The sequence below is a fragment of the Bos indicus x Bos taurus genome, chromosome 26 (assembly GCF_003369695.1).
Source record: "Bos indicus x Bos taurus breed Angus x Brahman F1 hybrid chromosome 26, Bos_hybrid_MaternalHap_v2.0, whole genome shotgun sequence".
NCBI lineage: Eukaryota > Metazoa > Chordata > Mammalia > Artiodactyla > Bovidae > Bos > Bos indicus x Bos taurus.
In genome coordinates this window covers 17,229,459-17,251,084 of record NC_040101.1, presented here as the reverse complement: position 1 = coordinate 17,251,084, position 21,626 = coordinate 17,229,459, and the positions used below count along the sequence as shown (strand labels likewise).

The 21,626-nt window shown below is 42.7% G+C and overlaps 2 protein-coding genes across 8 annotated transcripts in view; both read left to right on the top strand.

Annotated features, from left to right (window-relative positions):
- The window catches only part of TDRD1 (tudor domain containing 1), a 53,810-nt gene extending 42,150 nt beyond the window's left edge, over window positions 1-11,660 (top strand). The window contains exons 21-27 of the mRNA XM_027528982.1: window positions 455-574; window positions 1,734-1,850; window positions 4,228-4,395; window positions 5,569-5,796; window positions 6,437-6,483; window positions 6,565-6,725; window positions 11,645-11,660. Coding sequence (XP_027384783.1) covers window positions 455-574; window positions 1,734-1,850; window positions 4,228-4,395; window positions 5,569-5,796; window positions 6,437-6,483; window positions 6,565-6,725; window positions 11,645-11,660 — 857 coding nt within the window. The remainder of the gene's footprint in view (window positions 1-454; window positions 575-1,733; window positions 1,851-4,227; window positions 4,396-5,568; window positions 5,797-6,436; window positions 6,484-6,564; window positions 6,726-11,644) is intronic.
- Window positions 11,661-19,775: 8,115 nt separating this feature from the next.
- VWA2 (von Willebrand factor A domain containing 2) overlaps window positions 19,776-21,626 on the top strand; it is a 51,352-nt gene continuing 49,501 nt past the window's right edge. For 5 of the 7 annotated variants that reach the window (XM_027529241.1, XM_027529240.1, XM_027529239.1 and 2 more), the window contains exon 1: window positions 19,806-20,176. The gene's annotated coding sequence lies outside the window, so the exon portion shown is untranslated. Of the gene's footprint in view, window positions 20,177-21,626 lie in introns of all 7 variants that reach the window. The other 2 variants (XM_027529246.1, XM_027529243.1) reach the window with 2 other exon arrangements.

Below are 21,626 nucleotides of genomic sequence, written 5' to 3'. Positions count from 1 at the left end.
CTCAAATACATGAGTAAACTCATGGAGTTTGAGTAAATCTGGGAGTTGGTGATGGACAGGGAGGCCTGGTGTGCTGCAGTACATTGGGTTGCAAAGAATTGGATGCAACTGAACTGAACTGAATGTTTATTTAAACAGGGTTTTATTGAACACTATACTCATTTTTAATGTAGTTACTTGTCAGGTAAACACGTACATCATACAGCTATGTATCCCTTAAAGTTTGAGTAAATTTTAAAAATTAAATGTACTATAGAAATAAAAATAGTCTATATGAGTGTCATAGTTTAAGCATTCTTGTTATATAGGTTGAGCTTTTTTGTAATGCATACTAGAGTCCCTAATATTAAACAAAGTCTTTTGGAAAATACAGATTTTCATTTTGGGACTTTGGGAGTGTTGAATACTGAAGTTTATCTGTTTCATGAGAGGCCTGTATTTCGTGTATTTTCAGCCATGTCTTCAGCTGATCAGTGGAGTACAATAGAATTGCCAGTTAATAAAACTGTACAAGCATGCATTTTAGAAATCACAAATGCAAACTTGTTTTATGCTCTACCAAATGAAATAGCAGGTAAGAAAGTTTTAGACATATTTATGCTAGTCTGTTAATTGTAGAATGAACTTAACTGAACTCCTTAGGAAGTGACCTGGAGAAGAAGTGATGATTTCTTTTCCACTCAGTGTTTTAATTGATCATAGTAATATGTAAGGAAAATCTGATTTTAAAAACAGATGTGAACATGCCCTGCATTCAGTCTCTACTCTGCCTGGTCTTGATCATCTGCAGCTTTTTATAACAAGGCAGTGTCCTTGATTACTGTATAATTTCTTGTTTAAAAGTAGGTACTGTCTGTATGGAATTATACTTACTAACCTAACCTTCTACGAGCATTGAGAGAATTTGAACTGAATTCTGTTTTAGATATGTTGAAAGAGTACTTTGAAATCACTGTTTAATCACAATGTTACTGAGTCTTAGGAATTTAGAGAACTGTTTTACAGTGCCTCTAATTGTGAAGAAGAGTAGCATATAAATGTTGACTTTAATTTTCCTTTTTTGTTTCATGAAAGATTACAATTCAGTTATCTTGTCAGTGTATTTGAGTTTATCCTTGTAGTTCAGAAGCTGAGTTAGTACAAGTTAGCTATTCAGAATAATTTGTAGATGCTTAAAAATGAAATTTTTTTTAAAGTGATCAAACCAAGAATTGTGGTGATACCAATAACTGCTCTTAAATTTATTCTCTGTATTAGGAACAATCATTTTTATACTGTATAGTAGGAAGCATGGGCTCAGGCTTATTCCATCCTGGCAGCTACATATGGTGTGATGAATTGGAAGTACTTTATTTCATTTTCTTACCTATAACACACTGACAAGTTCACGGAACAATTGTAACGCTGTAGCCTGATACCATAAGCTTTTGTAGAACGAGCACACTGGACTAGCCACCCTGATCAACAAATTAGCCCACCGGTGGCTTCCTTCTTGCCCCTCCCAGTACTGCATCCCTTCCCCACAGGGTACCCACTAGTGGTTTTATCTATTTTTAAAACAGAAATGTTTTAAAATAGTAAAAATTAAAATATTTTAAATATTAATATTTAAAATATTAAAAATATACAGGATCTTTGGAGTTTAGATTTGATCTTCCTTTTTATATACTTGTATAAATATTGGCATTGAAAGTTTCTTCACAGAACGTTGTTTTTTTTTATATATATTTTAGAAGATCAGGAAAAACTGAGCGTATTGACGGCCGAATTGTTAGAATATTGCAATGCTCAGAAAAGCCGATCGCCCTATACACCGAAAATTGGAGATGCGTGTTGTGCCAGATATACAAGTAAGATTCTTTGTGTTACCCAGAACAGTGAGCATTTAAAACATGAGACTTACAGTTTTTAAAAGTATTTAATTTTCTATTTATTTTATATGATAGTTGGATCTTCAGTTTCCCTCTGTTTTCTTCCTGGTAGAAATGTGTCCTAATTTTTGGTTAGATAAGTATTCTGTGTTACGATACTAGGGTTGCATAAAAGCGGTTCACAGCCTAGCCATGTAGTCACTATAAATACTTTCGCAGCCTTTTTTTTTTGTTACTTGTGTTCTGTATACTTTCAGTAATGATCTCCAGTCCTCTCACTGGTAAAAATTCTATCCAAGAGTACTTTATGTACTTAATCAACTTTTGTCATAATTGTAGGCAGCCCTGGCCTTTTTGCCAGCTCCTGTCTAGACTGCTTGTCTTTGGGACCTGAGCTGTCCTCCTGGAGGTTCTCGTCACCATCACGCCAACCCTCTGTTGCTTGGATTTCTCTCCCACCCCTCCTCTTGTTGCAAGATTGTCTCCCTTCCTCATTTCAATGTGCTTTCTGGATCCCTTACTTTTGATTTACTCTTAATATTTGGGTATATCTCATCCTCTGGAAGCTGAGAAAAGGTATGTGTAAAATAAGTTTTCTGTTATGTTTCATGTTTGAAACAGTATTCACCCTAATAGTTTCTTAATAGCTTACCTATAGATAGAATTCCAGGTTGGAAATCATCTTCCCCTTAAATTTTTGAAGGCGTTGCTTTTATATCGTCTTTTAGCTGTAGGTGTTGCTGGTGGAGAGGTAGATGTCATTGAGGTTCTCCAAACTCTGTACATATTTTTTTCCTTCTTTCTGGAACTTGTGGTAATCTCTTCATCCCGAGTTTTGAATTTTATGATGTGACTTAGCATTGGTTTTCTTTCTTTCTTTTTCTGGGCTACTCCACACAGCTTGTGGAATCTTAGTTCGCCAACCAGGGATCGAACCCGGGCCCTGACGTGCAGGTGTGGGGTCCTAACCAGGGACCTCCCCCAGCTCTGGTTTTCCTTCCACCATTGTACTGAGCGAGCACTCAGCGGGTGGGCACTTTAGTCTTGAAATTTATGAGCTTTAGTTTTGAAATTTGTTCCTGAATTTTTTTTATTCCTTCCTTTCGTTTTCTGCTGCTTTATGAACACCCAGGTTTTCTAATGTTGGGCTTAAACTCTTCTGCTGAATTTCCTCTGCTGTTTCATCTTTTTTGTTCTGTTCAAGAGGTTTCCTCAGTTTTCTCTTCCAGCCTGTCTTACCTCATTTTTAATACCACAGTTTTTTTGTTTCAGTAGTTTTTATGTTTCTCAAGTGTGTGGTTTTAACACTTCCTTGTACCTGTTCTCAGGATGGAAGGTCATTTCTCTGAGGATGGTCATATTCTTTTAATTTTCATGGTTCCCTCTGTCCTTGGCCTCTGTTTCCTCGAGATCCTGTTTGTTTGGTCTGGTCTTCTCTTTCTTCTTCTATTTGGCCATCCTTTGCTGTTTTATCTTTATAAGGTGAGGCGCTAAGAAGCTAATTGGAAGTTCCTTTGAGTGGGGGCAGAGCTTGTCTGCTTGGTGGGCTTCCCTGTGGGCTGGCTCTGCTGTTTCACTGGGAAGTCCTCACGCTGGTGTCTTGAAGTGCTTTTGCTTGAGATGGTTGTCTGCTGCCTGAAGTGCGTGACTTGCCTGACAGGGATCTTGTAAACTCTATCCTCTGCTCTGCCTCATGTTCCCCAGTCCACAGTCTCTGGTTCGTCCTCTCTGGAGAAGAAACTAGTCTTCTGCCCGTGGGTAGAGCCGTTACCTAGAAAGGGGGACTTTAAGTGTTATTAAAGCATGTAAACACAGAGCTGATCATAAAGCTTCAGCACCTTTAAAAATAGCTATTATGTGTAATGTGTTTATAAACTAAAGTTTATATACATGTCTTGGGGAAGGAACTCTGCTTCCACTATTCAGTCACCATCTCAGTTCCGTCTTTCCTCCTACTTTTGAATGAGTAGCACCAATTATTGAGCCTTGCTTGCTTAGGGATTTGAAATGCAAACTGGGACGCTTCTTGGCTTCCTTACAGCAGCTTCAGTTGAGCTCTGCTAAGTCATTTCCATTCATGTATCTGCTTTCCAGCTTCCCAACCTTACATTGTCTTCTCGCTTGTTCTCTATCCTTGTGGTTTTAGCCTTTTTTTCTGTTCAATCCTATAACTGTCTTTTCAGTAGAATCTGCAAGAAGTAGAGGTGATGCTTGTATTTAATCTAGACTCCTTGGCATGAAACCAGAAATCTTGGTGTGGATTTCCAAGTGATGTCAATGTAACTGAATAACCACCTTAAGGGAGGAGGGCCTCATTGAATGTAACTTCTCACCTGAGACTCCGTTCCGTTTTTAGGCGATGATTGCTGGTACCGTGCCATCGTGCTGGGGACATCAGATGCCGACGTGAGAGTGCTCTATGTGGACTATGGAAACATCGAAACCCTGCCTCTCTGCAGAGTGCAGCCCATCTCTGCCAGGCACCTGGAGCTTCCTTTCCAAATTATCAAGTGTTCCCTTGACGGTAGACAATTAAATCACTTTCCAGTATGGGTGTCTGTGGGATTTTTTTTTCTTTCTTCTATAGCATTAAGTCTGAAACAAATGGGTATTTTAAGTAACTGTCCAGATTTCTAAATATCAAGCAGAGTTTATATAAAAAAAAAAAACCTCATGTCTTTTATTCTTTATTTCATTCTCACAAAAATTATATTCAGTCGTTCTATCTTTGGTTTCACAGATTAGTGTCAAAGAGTCAAGGCTCAGAGATTCTGGTTGGCCTCAGGTTGCAGAGGTAGTAAGTGGCAGAGCCAGGACCAACTGGGGTCACTCCTCTGACCTCTTTTGTGGGGGTCTTTCTACTTTGTTGCAGACTAGAGATGTTCACATGACACTGTTTTGGGCTACCTTACTATTCGTACTCTTATGTATATCTGCATATTTATTCAACCCTTCAGTTGGAATTTGAACAAAAGGAACCAAAATGCTGAAGTAGCTTTTTATTCTTACTCCTATATTCTTTACCTAGAGGTTCCACCAGATAATAACAGACCGCCTCGTAGTCTACTTTGGTTTTGACTCAGAAAATTCTCTTTATCATTGTTTGCTTCCCCCATTAGAACAGAAGTCCACGCAGGTAGACATTTGTCAGTGTTCTGGCTTTTAGATCTAAATTAAGTGCTTGACAGGGCTTCCCTGATGGCTCTGCTGGTAAAGAATCGGCCTGCAATGCAGGAGACCCTGGTTTGATCCCTGGGTCGGGAAGATCCCCTGGAGAAGGGATAGGCTACCCATTCTAGTATTCTTGGGCTTCTCTTGTGGCTTGGCTGATAAAGAATACACCTGCAATGCAGGAGACCTGGGTTCGATCCCTGAGTTGGGAAGATCCCCTGGAGAAGGGATAGGCTACCCACTCCAGTACTCTGGCCTGGAGAATTTCAAGGGACTGTATAGTCCGTGGAGTCGCGAAAAGTAGGAAACGACTAAGCAACTTTCTCTTCACTAGTGCTTGACACATAATAGGGATTGAGGAATATTTGTCAAGTTTGATTTATTTGAATGCAGCAGCAGTTGTACATTATAGCATACGTAACTAAAGCTAGCTAAAATCAGTGAGCCTTTTGTTTATTATCCTTAGACAATTAAGTTAAATATTATATTTTATAAACTTGTTGATTAATACTCAATTTTTTTCCAGGACTAATGGAATTGAATGGAAGATGTTCTCACCTAATGATAGAGCTACTGAAGAATTTCATGTTGAATCAGAATGTAATGATTTCTGTAAAAGGAGTTATCAAGAATGTCCACACGGTGTCAGTTGAGAAGTGTTCCGAGAATGGTATTATCAATATAGCTGATAAGCTGGTGATGTATGGTCTGGCAAAAAACATCACATCTAAAAAGCCAGCTGCTGTAAATACAGGTATTGTTTTTTCAAGTTTAATTAATAACAGATGTAAGCGTGACCAGGAACAGACGTACCCAGTTTAGTAGGTCTGATCTGTATTCTCACGGCTATGTTTGTTCCCTTTGTCGTCCTCTTCTGTGAATCCTGCAGTGGGGTACTGACTCATGTTGCCGCCTCAGAGGAGCCTGGAAGGAATCCGGCCTCCCAGTCCAGATTTTCCTTATATCAGGCTCAGCAACCTTGTCCATAGCATTAATGCTCCAAGCTTTAAAAAGGTCAAGCATTCAGAGTTACTTCCCACTTCCTTTTGATCCTGATCAAAGTGAGAAGAACTCGTATACTTGAGACTGGGTCTTACTAGTTATTTCATAAGATGATTAGGCAGGCCTGATCTCCACCAGAAAGAGATACACTGTGCAGGATAGGCAAGACCTGAAACCTTGGAAGGATGAGGGCACTCATTGGGTAGAACCCAGGACAGAGTAGTAGGTAACATTAAAGCGCCGATGAAAAGTTTAATCCATCTACTCCTTTGTGGTTGGAAAGGATCTGCCCTGTGGGGCAGGCTTGTGTATGTTCAAACTCCAGGTTTGTTTTTTTTTTTTCCTGTTATTTATAGCTAAGAGGTCTAACAGCTCTTTGCATTTGCTTTTAGAAACGGCAGACAGGATGAACTGCTGCTGCACGAAGCTACAGAAACAAGTGGGTGAATTTCCCTAAAGTGAAATTATACTCCCAACATTTTAAGGAATGAAATAACACTATTTTCTTTCTCACCCTCAGGTTGAAAAGCATGAGCAAATTCTTCTCTTCCTTTTAAACAATCCAACCAATCAAAATAAATTTATTGAAATGAAAAAATTGTTAAAAAGTAAGTTAAATTTGATGTTTTTTCTCTTAGGCAACCCCCAACAGGACATCACCCATCTTTTTCTCAGGGCAGAGTATGTGTTTAGAGGCTGTGATGTACTCTGTGGTCTGAGGATCAGAGGGCTGGCTATAATGATTCTGCCGTCTTCCTAGGTTTTGTTTGGTAGCCTCCCTTTGACACTGCTTATGGAACTGAGTCCAGGGCCATCCTGTCCTTACTGTTGCTTGACATAGAGAAAGCTCATGACGGTATGTGCAGGGATATGTAAAAATTGTCGTGAGGTCAAGCTTAGCCTGAAATTCTTTGTGTCTAGAGTGAAATTAATACTTCCTTGTACACACTCCTATGGAGATGGTTAACACTTTTTATGAAGTTCTGAGTCAAGAAAATGGGCTGCAGTGATAGATTTCATTTCAGAACAAAGAATATTCTTCATCTTTAGCTACGGTGACTCTAGTGGTTAAAGATGCCACCAGTGGGTTTTATTTATTTTTTCTTTTTAATTGAAGGATAATTGCTTTGCAATGTTGTGTTGGCTTGTGCCATACATCAGCACGAATCTGCCATCAGTCATCAGTAAACCCATAGTGGATTTTAAATAGTGGTTCCCTTGCTGCTGCTGCTGCTTTATCTTTTTTCTGCCTGGGATGCTGTGATCTGAGATGACTCTTGGAATGTGTTTCGGGATCAGTAACCAATTAGGACTTCTGGTCAAAATGAAGTTGTCCTTCTTGGCACTTTGAATTGATAGAATTTCAACTAAAAGCAAGAAACTTTGAGTTAATTCCCACACTCTGGCAGGCTAAAGTGCAGTTTGTATCTGACCATTGCAAGGAGCTCCCAAGGTCCTCCTGCTCTCTGGGGCTCTGAGTGTAGCAGTTGTTTTCTGTTTTCTGTTTCTGAGAAAGTATGACTAAGTTCTAAGCTAACTGTCATTCATGTAGGATCATCAGGTTTGATTCTCATGATTGATTTTGAGATGATTTATTTACTTCACAAGTTTTGGGTTACTTTTTAAAATAAATGCTAACTTGCAATTCCAACTTTCAATCCTTTTTAATACATTGTTTTTATACTAACAGCTGTTTTGTATACTTGAGTTTAAAATCGGAAATTTGATGATACTTTAAATTTCATAGATTGGGGAACATGCAATGACATAAACTTCTGGCGTTTAGTCCTAACACCAAGTCATCATATTTTTAATCAAGTTGATTAACTTGTATGTGCTTTTATCTTTTTATCTTTGAAATAAGTTTTTTCCCCCCATAGGAGTATTGAGTGTTGCATATACAAGTTCAGATGAAACCAGTGTTTTCTGTTTCTAAGTATATTGAAGTTCAATTCGCTTTAGTCGCTCAGTCATTTCCGACTCTTTGCGACCCCATGAATCGCAGCACACCAGGCCTCCCTGTCCATCACCAACTCCCGGAGTCCACTCAAACCCATGTCCATTGTGTTGGTGATGCCATCCAACCATCTCATCCTCCACTGTCCCCTTCTCCTCCTGCCCTCAGTCTTTCCCAGCACCAGGGTCTTTTCAGATGAGTCAGTTATTTGCATCAGGTGGCCAGAGTATTGCAGTTTCAGCTTCAGCATCAGTCCTTCCAGTGAACAGCCAGAACTGATCTTCTTTAGGATGGACTGGTTGGATCTCCTTGCTATCCAAGGGACTCTCAAGAGTCTTCTCCAACACCACAGTTCAAAAGCATCAATTCTTCGGTGCTCAGTTTTTTTTATGGTCCAGCTCTCACATCCATACATGTCTACTGGAAAAACCATAGCCTTGACTAGATGGACCTTTGTTAGCAAAGTAATGTCTCTGCTTTTTAATATGCTGTCTAGGTTGGTCATAGCTTTTCTTACAAGGAACAAGCGTCTTTTAATTTCATGGCTGCAGTCACCATCTGCAGTGATTTTGGAGGCCCAAAAAATAAAGTCTGACACTGTTTCCACTGTTTCCCCATCTATTTCCCATGAAGTGATGGGACTGGATGCCATGATCTTAGTTTTCTGAATGTTGAGCTTTAAGCCAACTTTTTCACTGTCCTCTTTCACTTTCATCAAGAGGCTCTTTAGTTCCTCTTTGCTTTCTGTCACAAGGATTACCGCATATCTGAGGTTATTGATATTTCTCCTTGCAATCTTGATCCCAGCTGTGCTTTATCCAGCCCAGCATTTTGCATCATGTAATCTGTATATAAGTTAAATAAACAGTGACATTATACAGCCTTGAAATACTCCTTTTCTTATTTGGAACCAGTCCATTGTTCCATGTCTGGTTCTAACTGTTGCTTCTTGACCTACATACAGGTTTCTCAGGAGACAGGTAAAGTGGTCTGGCATTCCCATCTCTTGAAGAATTTTCCACGGTTTGTTGTGATCCACACAGTCAAAGGCTTTGGTGTAGTCAATAAAGCAGAAGTAGATGGTTTACTAGAACTCCTTTTCTTTTTCGATGATCCAGCAGTTGTTGACAATATGATCTCTGGTTCCTCTGCCTTTTCTAAATCCAGCTTGAACATCTGGAACTTCACAGTTCATGAACTGTTGAAGCCTGGCTTGAAGAATTTTGAGCATTACTTGCTAGCACGTGAGATGAGTGCAATTGTGAGGTAGTTTGAACATTCTTTGGCATTGCCTTTCTTTGGGATTGGAATGAAAACTGACCTTTTCCAGTCCTGTGACCACTGCTGAGTTTTCCAAATTTGCTGGCATATTGAGTCCGGCTCTTTCACAGCATCATCTTTCAGAATTTGAAATAGCTCAAGTGGAATTCCATCACCTCCACTAGCTTTGTTCATAGTGATGCTTCCTAAGGCCCACTTGACTTCACATTCCAGGATGTCTGGCTCTAGGTGAGTGATCACACCATCGTGGTTATCTGGATCATGATCTTTTCTGTATAGTTCTTCTGTGTATTCTTGCCACCTCTTCTTAATATCTTCTGCTTCTGTTCGGTTCATGCCATTTCTGTCCTTTATTGTGCCCATCTTTGCATGAAATGTTCCCTTGGTATCTCTTAATTTTCTTGAAGAGATCTCTGGTCTTTCTCATTCAACTGTTTTCCTTTATTTCTTTGCATTGATCATTGAAGAAGGCTTTCTTATCTCTCCTTGCTATTCTATAGAACTCTGCACTCATATGGGTATATCTTTCCTTTCCTCTTTGCCTTTAGCTTCTCTCCTTTTCTCAGCTATTTGTAAGGCCTTCTCAGACAACCATTTTGCCTTTTTGCATTTCTTTTTCTTGGAGATGGTCTTGATCACTGCCTCCTATGCAGTGTCATGAACCTCCATCTATAGTTCTTCAGGCACTCTGTCTATCAGATCTAATCCCCTGAACTTATTTGTCACTTCCACTGTATAATCGTAAGGGATTTGATTTAGATCATACCTGAATGGTCTGTCTAGTGGTTTCCCTACTTTCTTCAATTTAAGTCTGAATTTTGCAGTAAGGAAAAGGGAGAAGGGAATGGCAAACCACTTCAGTATTCTTGCCTTGAGAATCCCATGAACAGTATGAAAAGGCAAAAAGATATGACATTGAAAGATGAACTCCCCGGGTCGGTAGGTGCCCAATATCATTTTGGAGAAGAGTGGAAAAATTATTCCAGAAAGAATGAAGAGATGGAGCCAAAAAAACAAACAATGCCCAGTTGTGGGTGTGACTGGTGATGAAAGTAAAGTCCAATGCTATAAAGAACAATATTGCATACAAACCTGGAATGTTAGGTCCATGAATCAAGGTAAATTAGAAGTGGTCAAACAGGAGATGGCAAGAGTGAACATTGACATTTTAGGAATCAGTGAACTAAAATGGACTGGAATGGGTGAATTTAACTCAGATGACCATTATATCTACTACTGTGGGCAAGAATCCCTTAGAAGAATTGGAGTAGCCCTCATAGTCAACAAGAGAGTCGAAGTGCGGTACTTGGGTACAGTCTCAAACATGACAGAATGATCTCTTGTTCGTTTCCAAGGCAAACCATTCAGTATCACAGTAATCCAAGTCTGTGCCCCAACCACTAATGCTGAAGAAGCTGAAGTTGAACAGTTCTAAGATGACCTACAAGACCTTCTAGAAGTAACACCAAAAAAAGATGTCCTTTTGATCACAGGGGACTAGAATGTAAAAGTACGAAGTCAGGAGGTACTTGGTGTAACACGCAAGTTTGGCCTTGAAATACAAAATGAAGCAGGGCAAAGGACAACAGAGTTTTGCCAAGAGAATGCACTCGTCATGGCAAACACCCTCTTCCAGCAACACAAGAGACGACTCTACACATGGACATCACCAGATGGTCAATACCAAAATCAGATTGATTATATTCTTTGCAGCCAAAGATGGAGAAGCTGTATACAGTCAGCAAAAACAAGGAGCTGACTGTGGCTCAGATCATGAACTACTGATTGCAAAAATTTGTTAGTAGTTTAATTGTAAAACTGCTGAACTAAGAGTTATACACTTAACAAGAACATAAAACTCTGGTCCTGAGTTGAGAAGACTCTCCTGGAGGAGAATGGCAACCCACTCCAGTATTCTTGCTGGGAAAATCCCATGGACACAGGGGCCTGATGTGCTGTAGCCCATGAGGTCACAGAGACTCAAATACGACTGAGCATGCATGCATATGTCATATATATGTAATTGTAATATTGCTGAACTAGGAATGGTGTGGTATGGGAACATAAAACTGTAATCTCTTCATCAGAGATTTAAGTATTTCAGCATACAGGTTAGTATAAAATATTCTTTATATTTGGAGGGGAGCATATCTGTGAAGGGGAGTACAAACAGCTATACTGAACATAAAGCCCTGTTATTGCAGTGGTGAATTTTTTTTAACTAGCAAATCTGACTGAAGGAAATGTGGAATTTCAGATTAAAAGTGAGTATTTGGTTTTCTTGTACTTAAAATAGATATTAAGAACCACAGTGACTGGGTTTTTGTATAAGGCATACTAAGAATCGATTTTTGTCTTGCAGATACAGCCTCTCTTGAAGATCAACACTTATGAGACAGGAAGTAGCGAAGGCTAGATTTAGGAGAGAAAGTACTGCATCTTGTGTTTTTGTTTGTTGGAAACTTTTTCTTTAATGACCTTTTATGTCTGCATTTTTTGTTTGCTTACCATTCTTCTGTCTAGGTTGGGTAGGTTTTTTTTTTCCCCCCTCTAAATGCATCCTCTCAGTCTCGCATTAAAGATACACAGTAAGTACATGGGAGCATCGGGAAGGGATACATAGGGGCTGTCTAGTCTACATAGAGCTTTTTATTACTTAAAGGTGCTGAAGAAAATATGGCTCCAGGTTAATACTGGGTCAGTTTAGTTGTTAGATACACAAGTTGTATTTTTTGGACTTTTCTCTGTATGTTTGATGTGTTTCATAATAAAATACACCCTGCTCTCCCTGTCACAACCTGTCTCTTCCACATAATAAAAGTTCTTTGGTTTGTTGTTGCTCGGGTCTCTGCCCTTCTTTTCCTGTCTACTCTGAGGTCATCAGTTTCTCTCTGTCTGTCCTCACTGAGATCACTTTTCTTTCAGCCCGTGGGCACAGTGTGCCCTTGGGCTCTCGCCCACTCTGACTGGGAAGGCAGTTTCTGCTCCTGCCATCCGTAGGTACCTTTCCAAATCTGTGGCCACTTGGATTTTTAGTGTAGTGGAATTTACATTTTCTGAAGCACAGATTCCTGGAGAACAGTTAACAGCTTAATGTAAAAAGCCAAGTTAGAGTATATATTTTTCTTGAAGCACATAAAGACATCTTAAACTCTGTAAACTCAACATGTGCGAAATTATGGGCCAGCCAGCCTTCCTGCCAGCCCATAAGTTTCTGTTTGGGAATTTTTTCACGATTTAAGTATCAGACTGTGAAAGCCTAAGATGTTGTCACCAACTCAAAGAAGAAACTTGACTTTTTGTTTGTTTGTTCTTTTAAAATGTACCTTTGCTGGTAATATGTGTTAGCAGGATTAAATGGAGTTTCACCTCATGTAAAAAGTTGTTCAAACATTGATATGCTTCTATGAGATAAAAATTTAAGCTGCTGTGCCCAATAAAATCCTTTTACTTCACAGCCAGATTTCCCTTGTGTTGTTATCACCAGCCGCATTTTGCTAATTTCCTTTTTTTACTGGCATGTACTAGGAGCACTGGGCACTGAGTTTGTTCATACTCTGTTCAGTTCCATCCACAGTGCAAATGCAAATGAAATCTGTGGAATCACAGAACTGTCCTTTTTATTAAGGGAAGTTAGGGATATGTCACAGAACACACTAAGGAACGCTTAAGTCAAAGTTCATCAGATCCCAGGGTTTGATCCTATGGTACAGACTGGAAATTGGGATAGAAACAGTTTAAATTAAATGCAGTTTAATATTACTTGATGATTCAGCTAGTCTCACACTAGATGGATTGAATGTCTCCTGGATTGATTCAGCATATTTTCACACTGGACCAGATCTTGTTTTCGATCTTTCACATTCACATGTTTATCGAGCTCCAGCTGTGTCCTAGCACCGAGGTTAGTGATGTGTTTATCACCCAGTAGGGCCATGTATGGTCTGCACATGCGCCAATCCCAGTCTTGGGGTTTCCTCAGAACCCCTAGTTCACTCATAGAGAAGTACTCTGGAGCTGAGACCAGATAATCAAATAGTTTATTCCTTGGCAGAGGCCTTGTATATTGAGACAAATCAGATCTGTTTTGCAAGAGAAGAGATTCTTAACCATGCATGGATTAAGGATAGTTTGGGGGGGGGGGGTGCGGTTAGGGGAAGAAGACATAGTTGGTATGCCTTTTCTTTTGGTGGAATGTGTTTTTCTAGGGCTGCTGGAAATGTGAAAGTTTTAAGATTGTGAACGAGGGTGAGGGATAGTCTAAACTCAAGCTCTCCTGCTCCAGAGAACCTGAGGATCATTCTCAGCAGAGCCCTAAACTGCCAAATTGTAGAGGAGGAATAAAGTCACTGTGAAGCCTGCCACTCTGAGACTGCCAGCCCAGGGCAATAAACTGAGTGTGTAACTGGTGGGCTTATCACCAGCACAGCTGCAGCTGTCCAGGTTTGGCAAATTGAGCTCTTCTAGGATTAGCCCAATAACTCCAATACTTTGACCACCTGATGCAAAGAACTGACTCCTCAGAAAAGACGCTGATGCTGGGAAAGGTTGAAGACAGGAGAAGGGGACAACAGAGGATGAGATGGATGGCATCACTGACTCGATGAACAGGAGTTTGAGCAAGCTCTGGGAGTGGGTGATGGACAGGGAAGCCTGGCGTGCTGCAGTCCATGGGGTCCCAAAGAGTCAGACACAGCTGAGCGACTGAACTGAACTGACGCCAGCACCTGAAGGTGAAAGCATATGAAAGTGACTGAGGCTGGGCAGCTAAGCCTTAAATGAAACCAATTCTAGGTTATGTGAAAGCTACTGCCAAGATTTGAGAGCCTTCCTAGGGAAGTTAGACCGCTTGTCTACAGGGTAGCTTGAACAATGTTCAGGCATAGAAAAAGGGTAAGCACTTATCTGGGTGGGACTTCTACCACTCTTATCCTGTGCAAATGGGCAGAAGTCTTGCCAAATCTGAATCTTCGTTTAATTCCAGCAAGCAAAAACTGTCCTACAACTCCTAACTGCACGATTGGAACCACAGGCTGCCCTCCAGTTCCTCTTATTTGGAAAAACAAAGCCAAAAGACAGCAGCCTTCAGGATCTTGTGTTTAATGAGTCAACTCTGCTTGAGTCGGTCACAACTGAGCTACTGACTGAACTGAACTGAGGAAATGGGATGGTCTGTGAGGTTGATTATAGGTCAGGCAGGGCCTACTTCGCCACCTCCAAGGGTGTACCCAGATTCCTCTGAAAATGCGTTCAATGGATACTTATATTAGGGCATGCACATGTATGTGAAAACTAAAGATACAGAATTTGGAAGCATTCAGTTCAGTCAGTTATGTCTGACTCTGCAACCCCACGGACTGCAGCACACCAGGTTTCCCTGTCCATCACCAACTCCCGGAGCTTGCTCAAACTCCTGTCCATCAAGTTGGTGATGCCATCCAACCATCTCACCCTCTGTCATCCCATTCTCCTCCTGCCTTCCATGTTTCCCAGCATCAGGGTCTTTTCCAAGGAGTCAGTTCTTTGCATCACGTGGCCAAAGAATTGGCACTTCAGCATCAGTCCTTCCAGTGAATATTCAGGACTGATTTCCTATAGGATTAACTGGTTTGATCTTGCAGTCCAAGGGACTCTCAAAAGTCTTCTCCAACACCACAGTTGAAAAGCATCTTCGGCGCTCAGCTTTCTTTATGGTCCAACTCTCACATCCATACTTGACTGCTGGAAAAACCATAACTTTGACTAGATGGACCTTTGTCAGCAAAGTAACGTCTCTGCTTTTTAATATGCTACCTAGGTTGGTCACTGCTTTTCTTCCAAGCAACACGCATCTTTTAATTTCATGGCATTGACTTAGTGCTTCTGTGGTATTGGATGTAGATTGAATGACGAAATGTTACCCAAGCCTTTGCCTTTGTAGACATGCCATAATTGTAGCCAGAAGGCATCACATTTTCTAAAAGCAAATCCAGATATATCTTCTGCATAATTGTTCTCACTGTCTTAAGGACTGGAGATACTTTGAACCTAAGAACAACAGTTGGTGCCTGCCCCAAACCTAAGGGTCTTCAGCTGTGAGATGGCTGTATTTCTGTTCCTTATGCCCCCTGGCCACGCCTTTGTCTCCTGTTGCTGCCATGAGCTCCACAGTTTTTGCTCTGGCTTCATTTATTGCCTATGGACTACTTGAGAACCAAGCCTTTCATTTCCTCTGAGATGGTTTCCTTGCCATTTAATAGGCAGTTTTCTATTCTTTTATTTTTTAACAAGAGAATTCTGGAAAAGATACAAGTTTTGTGGCTCTGTTAGGAATCCTCCTCAGGATTTTTAAATATGTGCTTCACCTTGCTTCATCATTTGGGGGACGGCATGCAAAGAATTTGAATTGGGCTTCTGTAAGTTTGGGAACTACCATGCCCATCAACTTTTAATTTTGTAGTCCAGGAACCTTAACAGTCAAAAATGAAGCATCTTATCTCTATCAGAAAGCCAGTAGGGAAGAAAGCTGGACGGGGAATCCCATGCCTCCTCATCTCCAAAGGGACGTCTCCCTCTGCACATTGCTGAGAGCTGAAGTCTGCCTTTATCTCTTTGTGGAATTCAAAGTTGTCATCATGCCTTGTGTGTTTACAACTGAGACATACCCTACAGGGAAGATCACAAATTAATTCACATTTTGATTTCTTGGGCTTCCCTGGTGGCTCAGCTGGTAAAGAATCCACCTGCAATGTGGGAGACCTGGGTTCGTTCCCTGGGTTGGGAAGATTCCCTTAGAAGGGAGAGGCTACCCACTCCAGTATTCTGGCCTGGAGAATTCCATGGACTGAATAGCCCACAGGGTCACAAAGAGTCAGACATGATTGAGTAACTTTCACTATGCCCCTGGGCACTGGGGCCACAGGATGAGTCTGCCAAGTCCTTGGAAACAAGGGGCTCGCAAGCTCTTTGGGATGAAGATCTTTCATGGTGACTATTTTTTAAATTTCCGCAAAGCAGGGATTGCCGTGGATGACGAAAGTAGTTGCCCAGCTTCTCTCTGTGTTAAAAGCTTCTACCCCTGCTAGTCAACCACTCAGCACCCTCCATAGCTTGGGCCACTGGCTTTTCTGCCTCCTTCCCACACATACCTGGTGAAAAGGCACAGGTGATTAAACTTGGATTGAAGGCGTTTGAAGCAACTAATATTGTTACCCAAAGTGGGGGTCCAGCTGCTCTCCACTCTGAAGCCAAGAAAGAGGCAAAGTTGCTGGAAAAGAAATTTGCTTTATTTTCAATGCCGACAACCTGAGAGGAGGGCAGACTCCTGTCCAAAGGCTGATTCCCCTCCCCCACACTGACAATCAGTGGGCAAAAGCTTTTATAGGTAAAGGGAAGGGACTACATGAAGAAATGGCTCTGACAGTCATTTTGAAATTGGTCATGTGGTGGTTTGATCAGTGTCATCTTGATTTAAGTATAATTAGTCTTTAGTTCCAGGGTCAGTTTGTTTCCATTTCTTTGAGACCAGCTCTCAGAATTGACTGCAAGGAGATGCAACCAGTCCATTCTGAAGGAGATCAGCCCTGGGATTTCTTTGGAAGGAATGATGCTAAAGCTGAAACTCCAGTACTTTGGCCACCTCATGCGAAGAGTTGACTCATTGGAAAAGACTCTGATGCTGGGAAGGATTGGGGGCAGGAGGAAAAGGGGACGACAGAGGATGAGATGGCTGGGTGGCATCACTGACTGTATGGACGTGAGTCTGGGTGAACTCCGGGAGTTGGTGATGGACAGGGAGGCCTGGCGTGCTGTGATTCATGGGGTCGCAAAGAGTCGGACACGACTGAGCGACTGATCTGATCTGATCTGATCTGATCTCATGGCTGCATGTCTTCATGTGGTTAATGTCTTCCACCTGGTTGGGATTTTAGTCTCTATAAGATAGTTCAGAGGATATGGCTCAGAATATTATCTATATCCCTTGAAAAGGAACTAAAAATCCTTGATTATGCTTAATGACTATTATTACTTAATCTTATTTGACTGTTTACCTTTGTTTCTGCCTCTTCTCACTTCTCTGATTAAATTTATTCTTTGGCTGAAGTTTTCTTACAGACAAAAGACTGACTGAGGTCATAGTCCCCCAGGACCAAGGGTCCTGCTCTGTTTCAGTGTCTCCACCAGTATTTATAGTTTCAGCTTTTTTACTTCTTAATCATGGAATGAAAACCCCAGATATAAAGCTGTCAGGCTATCCAGAATTAAAATGTAGCTTCTCTAAAGTAAATTTGCTTAGGCAAAGGTGTGCTGGTAACTTGTTAACAACCAGTCAGAACAAGTAGGTGAGAGGGCCGTGAAATTCCCACTTTGGCCAGGACTTGGTCTGCTCACCTCAAACCCCTGCTCTGTCTAGAGTGGCATGGGCTACTCACCACTTGTGGCTCTTGAATACTTATAATCTGGCTAGTGCTAAGGAGATCTGCTGTAAATGTAAGGTACAGCAGAATTTCAAAGACTTGGCTTAAAATAGGACTTCCCTAGTGGCTCAGAAAGTAAAGAATCTGCCTGCAATGAGGGAGACCCAGATTCAATCCCTGGGTCGGGAAGATCTCCTGGAGGAGGGCTTGGCAACCCACTCCAGTATTCTTGCCTAGAGAATCCCATGGACAGAGGAGCCTGGTGGACTACAGTCCACAGGGTCGCAAAGAGTGGGACATGACTAAAGTGACTGAGCGTGCATGCACAGCTTAAAATATCTCACCTTGATTACCTGTGGAGATGTTTTGGATCTACTGGGTTATTAAATTCACTTTAATACAGCTACTAGACCATTTACTGTTACCTGTGTGGCTTGCAGCCCATTTCTGTGGGACAGTGCCCATCTAGAGAAACCATGCCTCCCTCCGTGAAGATGAGTCCCCTTCACAGATGCTCATGCCTTAATTATGCTGTTCTGGTTGACTGTTTTTTCATCTGGGTGCCCAGTAAATATTATTGGGAGGAATAAATGAGTGAAAAAATGAAGACCCTTCCCCCTCTTTACCGAAATTTGCAACACCAACTTTACCCTGGGCCACTTTCACTGGAAGCTGTCAATACTGAAAAGGTTGTAAACCAACTGAGAACCCCAGGGGGAAATATATTTAGAATTTTCTGAAGAAGGACAGTGTAAAAGCAAAATTGTTATTAGTCCATCAAATAAGAATAATGGGGGAGGAGCTTGGAAAAGAAGAAACAGGCCAGTCTTCCTGGTCGGCAACTTGATAATACATATCAAAAGCCTTAACTTGTATATATACCCTAGAGTGTGTGTATGTATGTATATACATATATATCTAAGAATTGTACATTATTCTTGCAGTTTGCTCCAGGGAGTTACTGGGCAAAACCACAAATATCTAAAGATTAAAATTAAAAGTTGATAGTAAGTTAAGCACAGTAGAACATTATAAGTGGATAAAAGCCACAGAATGATGTCAAAAGGGACAAAGAAAAGCTGGCTATGATATACTATACATGGAATGCTGCTGCTATTTAGTCATGAAGTCATGTTGGACTCTTGCAACCTCAAGGACAGTAACCTGCCAGGTTCCTCTGTCCATTGGATTTCCCAGGCCAGGTTCCTCTGTTCATTGGATTTCCCAGGCAAGAAACGGGTTACCATTTCCTTTGCCAGGGGATCTTCCTGACCCAGGAATCGAACCCCAGTCTCTTACTTCTCCTGCATTGGCTGGCAGGTTCTTTACCACTGAGCCACCAGGGAAGCCCATGCATGGGATGAGCTAACAATAAAATTTTGAGTAGACTGATGCTGGAAGAAGAAACACCATGAAGTTAACAGGGATTATCTCTGGGTGGTGGAGTAGGTGTGGTTTGCTTAACCTAATTTTTTTTTTTTTTTTTGTAATGAGCACACGTTATGCAATGACACTTTTTTTTTTATGAAGTATGGAAACTATAGATTATGCAATAAGAGACTTTTTTGAGTCCTTACTATGCACAAGGTGTTGTGCCAGACTGAGCTATTTTTGCTTTATGGTATTTGATTTTTTTAAAAATCAAGGCACCTTCCAGATTTCAACGAGGATACTGGCCAAAGGGCTCAATTATTACCGCTCAAAGGCAGTAACAGAACACACAGGTAAACAAAGGGAAACTGCCATGACAAATAGTAACGATGCCAAAGTCAGCATTTTCACAAGGGTCGAAGCAATAAATCCTGCGGAGTCCAAGGTGGATGGCACAGTGCTCCCTGCTGCACCGCTCGGGGGCTGGGAGACCAGAGCAGAAGTACCTTTGTCTCCCGACCATGGCCAACGCGTTGCTTAAAAACGCGAGGGGCGGCTGCGGGCTGGCTTCCCAGCAAAGCGATGCAGCGCCCTCGGGAGAGCGGCCCCAGCGGGGTCGGCCGGCGCCGCCCTCCCCGCCCCCCCTCGGTGCAGAGCACAGGTGTCCCACGTGGCTCCCGCCCGGGCGCGCCTCCCCGGGCTTGCAGCGCCCCCTGGCCCGAGCCGGGTCCCGCCGCGCGCTCCTCGCCGTGAGTTCAGCCGGCGTGGTCTCCGCGTCGCTGGAACCCCCTTCCTTCCCGGCGCTCGCACCGGAGGAGACGCCCCGCCCCCGGGCGCCCCTGCCCAGCGTGCAGAGACGGGGCGTCCGGCTTGGATGCGGCGTCGGCGCGGCGGGTTTGGTTCGGCATTGTCTGCGCTCCACCCGAGCACGACGGCGGGGCCCGCACGCCTCTTCGGGAAGTCGGCGTCCCGGGCAGAAAGCACCTGGCGCGCCCCTCCTCGGGGTACCCCTCCTTCGGTCCCGCGGCGAGCCGGAGGGGGTCTTGGGAGCCACCGCGCTGCGGCCCCGGCAGCAGCCCCTCCGGTGGGTCCCCCGGGAACGCCAAGCAGAGCAGCTCGGACCGCAGGTAAAGGGGACGGGCGCTCGGTGATGAGTGGAGGAGGGAACCTCGTATTACACCTGGCCGTCTTAGCAGAGTCGTAGAACCCCTAACCCGACTCACCTTTTGAATAAAGGCTTTGGGGACAAGCCGACCCCTTCTTCCCCGCCCCCCCCCCCCCCCCCCATTTTACAGAACAGATGCAGGTGTTAAAGTCACTCCTGCATGCTTTTCCCAAGCAGCCCGGTGACCCCAGCGAGGTCTCTGCATGCAGAGCCTGAGGGGCCCGCGGCCCCGAGAGACTCGTCCTTGGCCTTTGGGAAGTCTAAGAGATTTATCCTCTCTGGTGATTCACCTGCTTGGACACCCCCCTCCTCGTCAACCCCACTCTGGCCAGCTGGTACAGCCCAGCTTCCTGCACTTCTCCAGGTCAGAGCCCAGCTCTGTGGCCACCTTCTGGGAGGGGAAATGGGAGGGTCTTAGAATTGCACCTTAAAAGCTTGCCAGGGGGCATGGATTTAAAAATTTGGTGGACACTCAGGCAGAAGAGAGGAAAGGAGCGCACCTTGCTTCCCTTTCACTGTGGAATCAGTGGCTGTCCTGCTGAGAAGGGCCTTTCCATGGGGACACTATGAAGCGTGTTTAGTATCTTGGAACTAAATAAATAAAATGTGTACAATTTTCAATTTAGGCGGTCCTTTAAAAACAACCCCTCTAGAACCTAAGTGTTTTATAAATTGAAGTCTAAAAATTCAAGGTCTATTTTGCTTTCTCAGTGACATTATATTAAGAAATGTGCAGTTATTAAGAGGAGTCAGAAAAGAGAAGGAAAGCGAAGACTCAGCACTGCAGCTGGCAAAGGCCGTGAGAGTTAATTTGTAAATGCTGCTGGCTTTCAATAGCTTGTAGCCATTCTTTTCCTTAGATTGATGAGATACAAAGCTTTACTGGCTTGTTCTTTGCGTTGGATACAGCCCTTACTCTTCTTTGTAGACATCCAGCTCAGAGCCATCTCTTGATGTATTAAGAATTTCCCAGTGTGGATCCCCAAGCAAATACCGGAGGTCCACGGGGATTCCATCCTTCCTTCATCATACCCGTCTCTTTGAAAACCATCAATGACATTTTTCTTTAAATCTGGCTTTTTGGTCCACCACCCAGAGCTTAGAGTAGCTGTTTCCCTTCCCCCTCACCAGGCTCAGGCTCTTGAAATGAATTATAGTCAGATGCCCCTGTTTTTACAGATGAGGAGACGGAGACCTAGGAAGGGTGGAAGACTGCCCGAGGGAGAACGGGACTGCCTGCCAGGAACCCTGGCTCCTGGTTCTGTAATGAGCACAGTCATTAACTGGCAAGTGATGACACTAAGGATAAACCGCTGGTGCAAATGTAAAAGCCCCTTGTTAAGAATGTGCCCACCAGGTGCGCATCTTATGGAGTTTTTTCCACCGCATCCCTAACACCTGGGAGAGTGCTG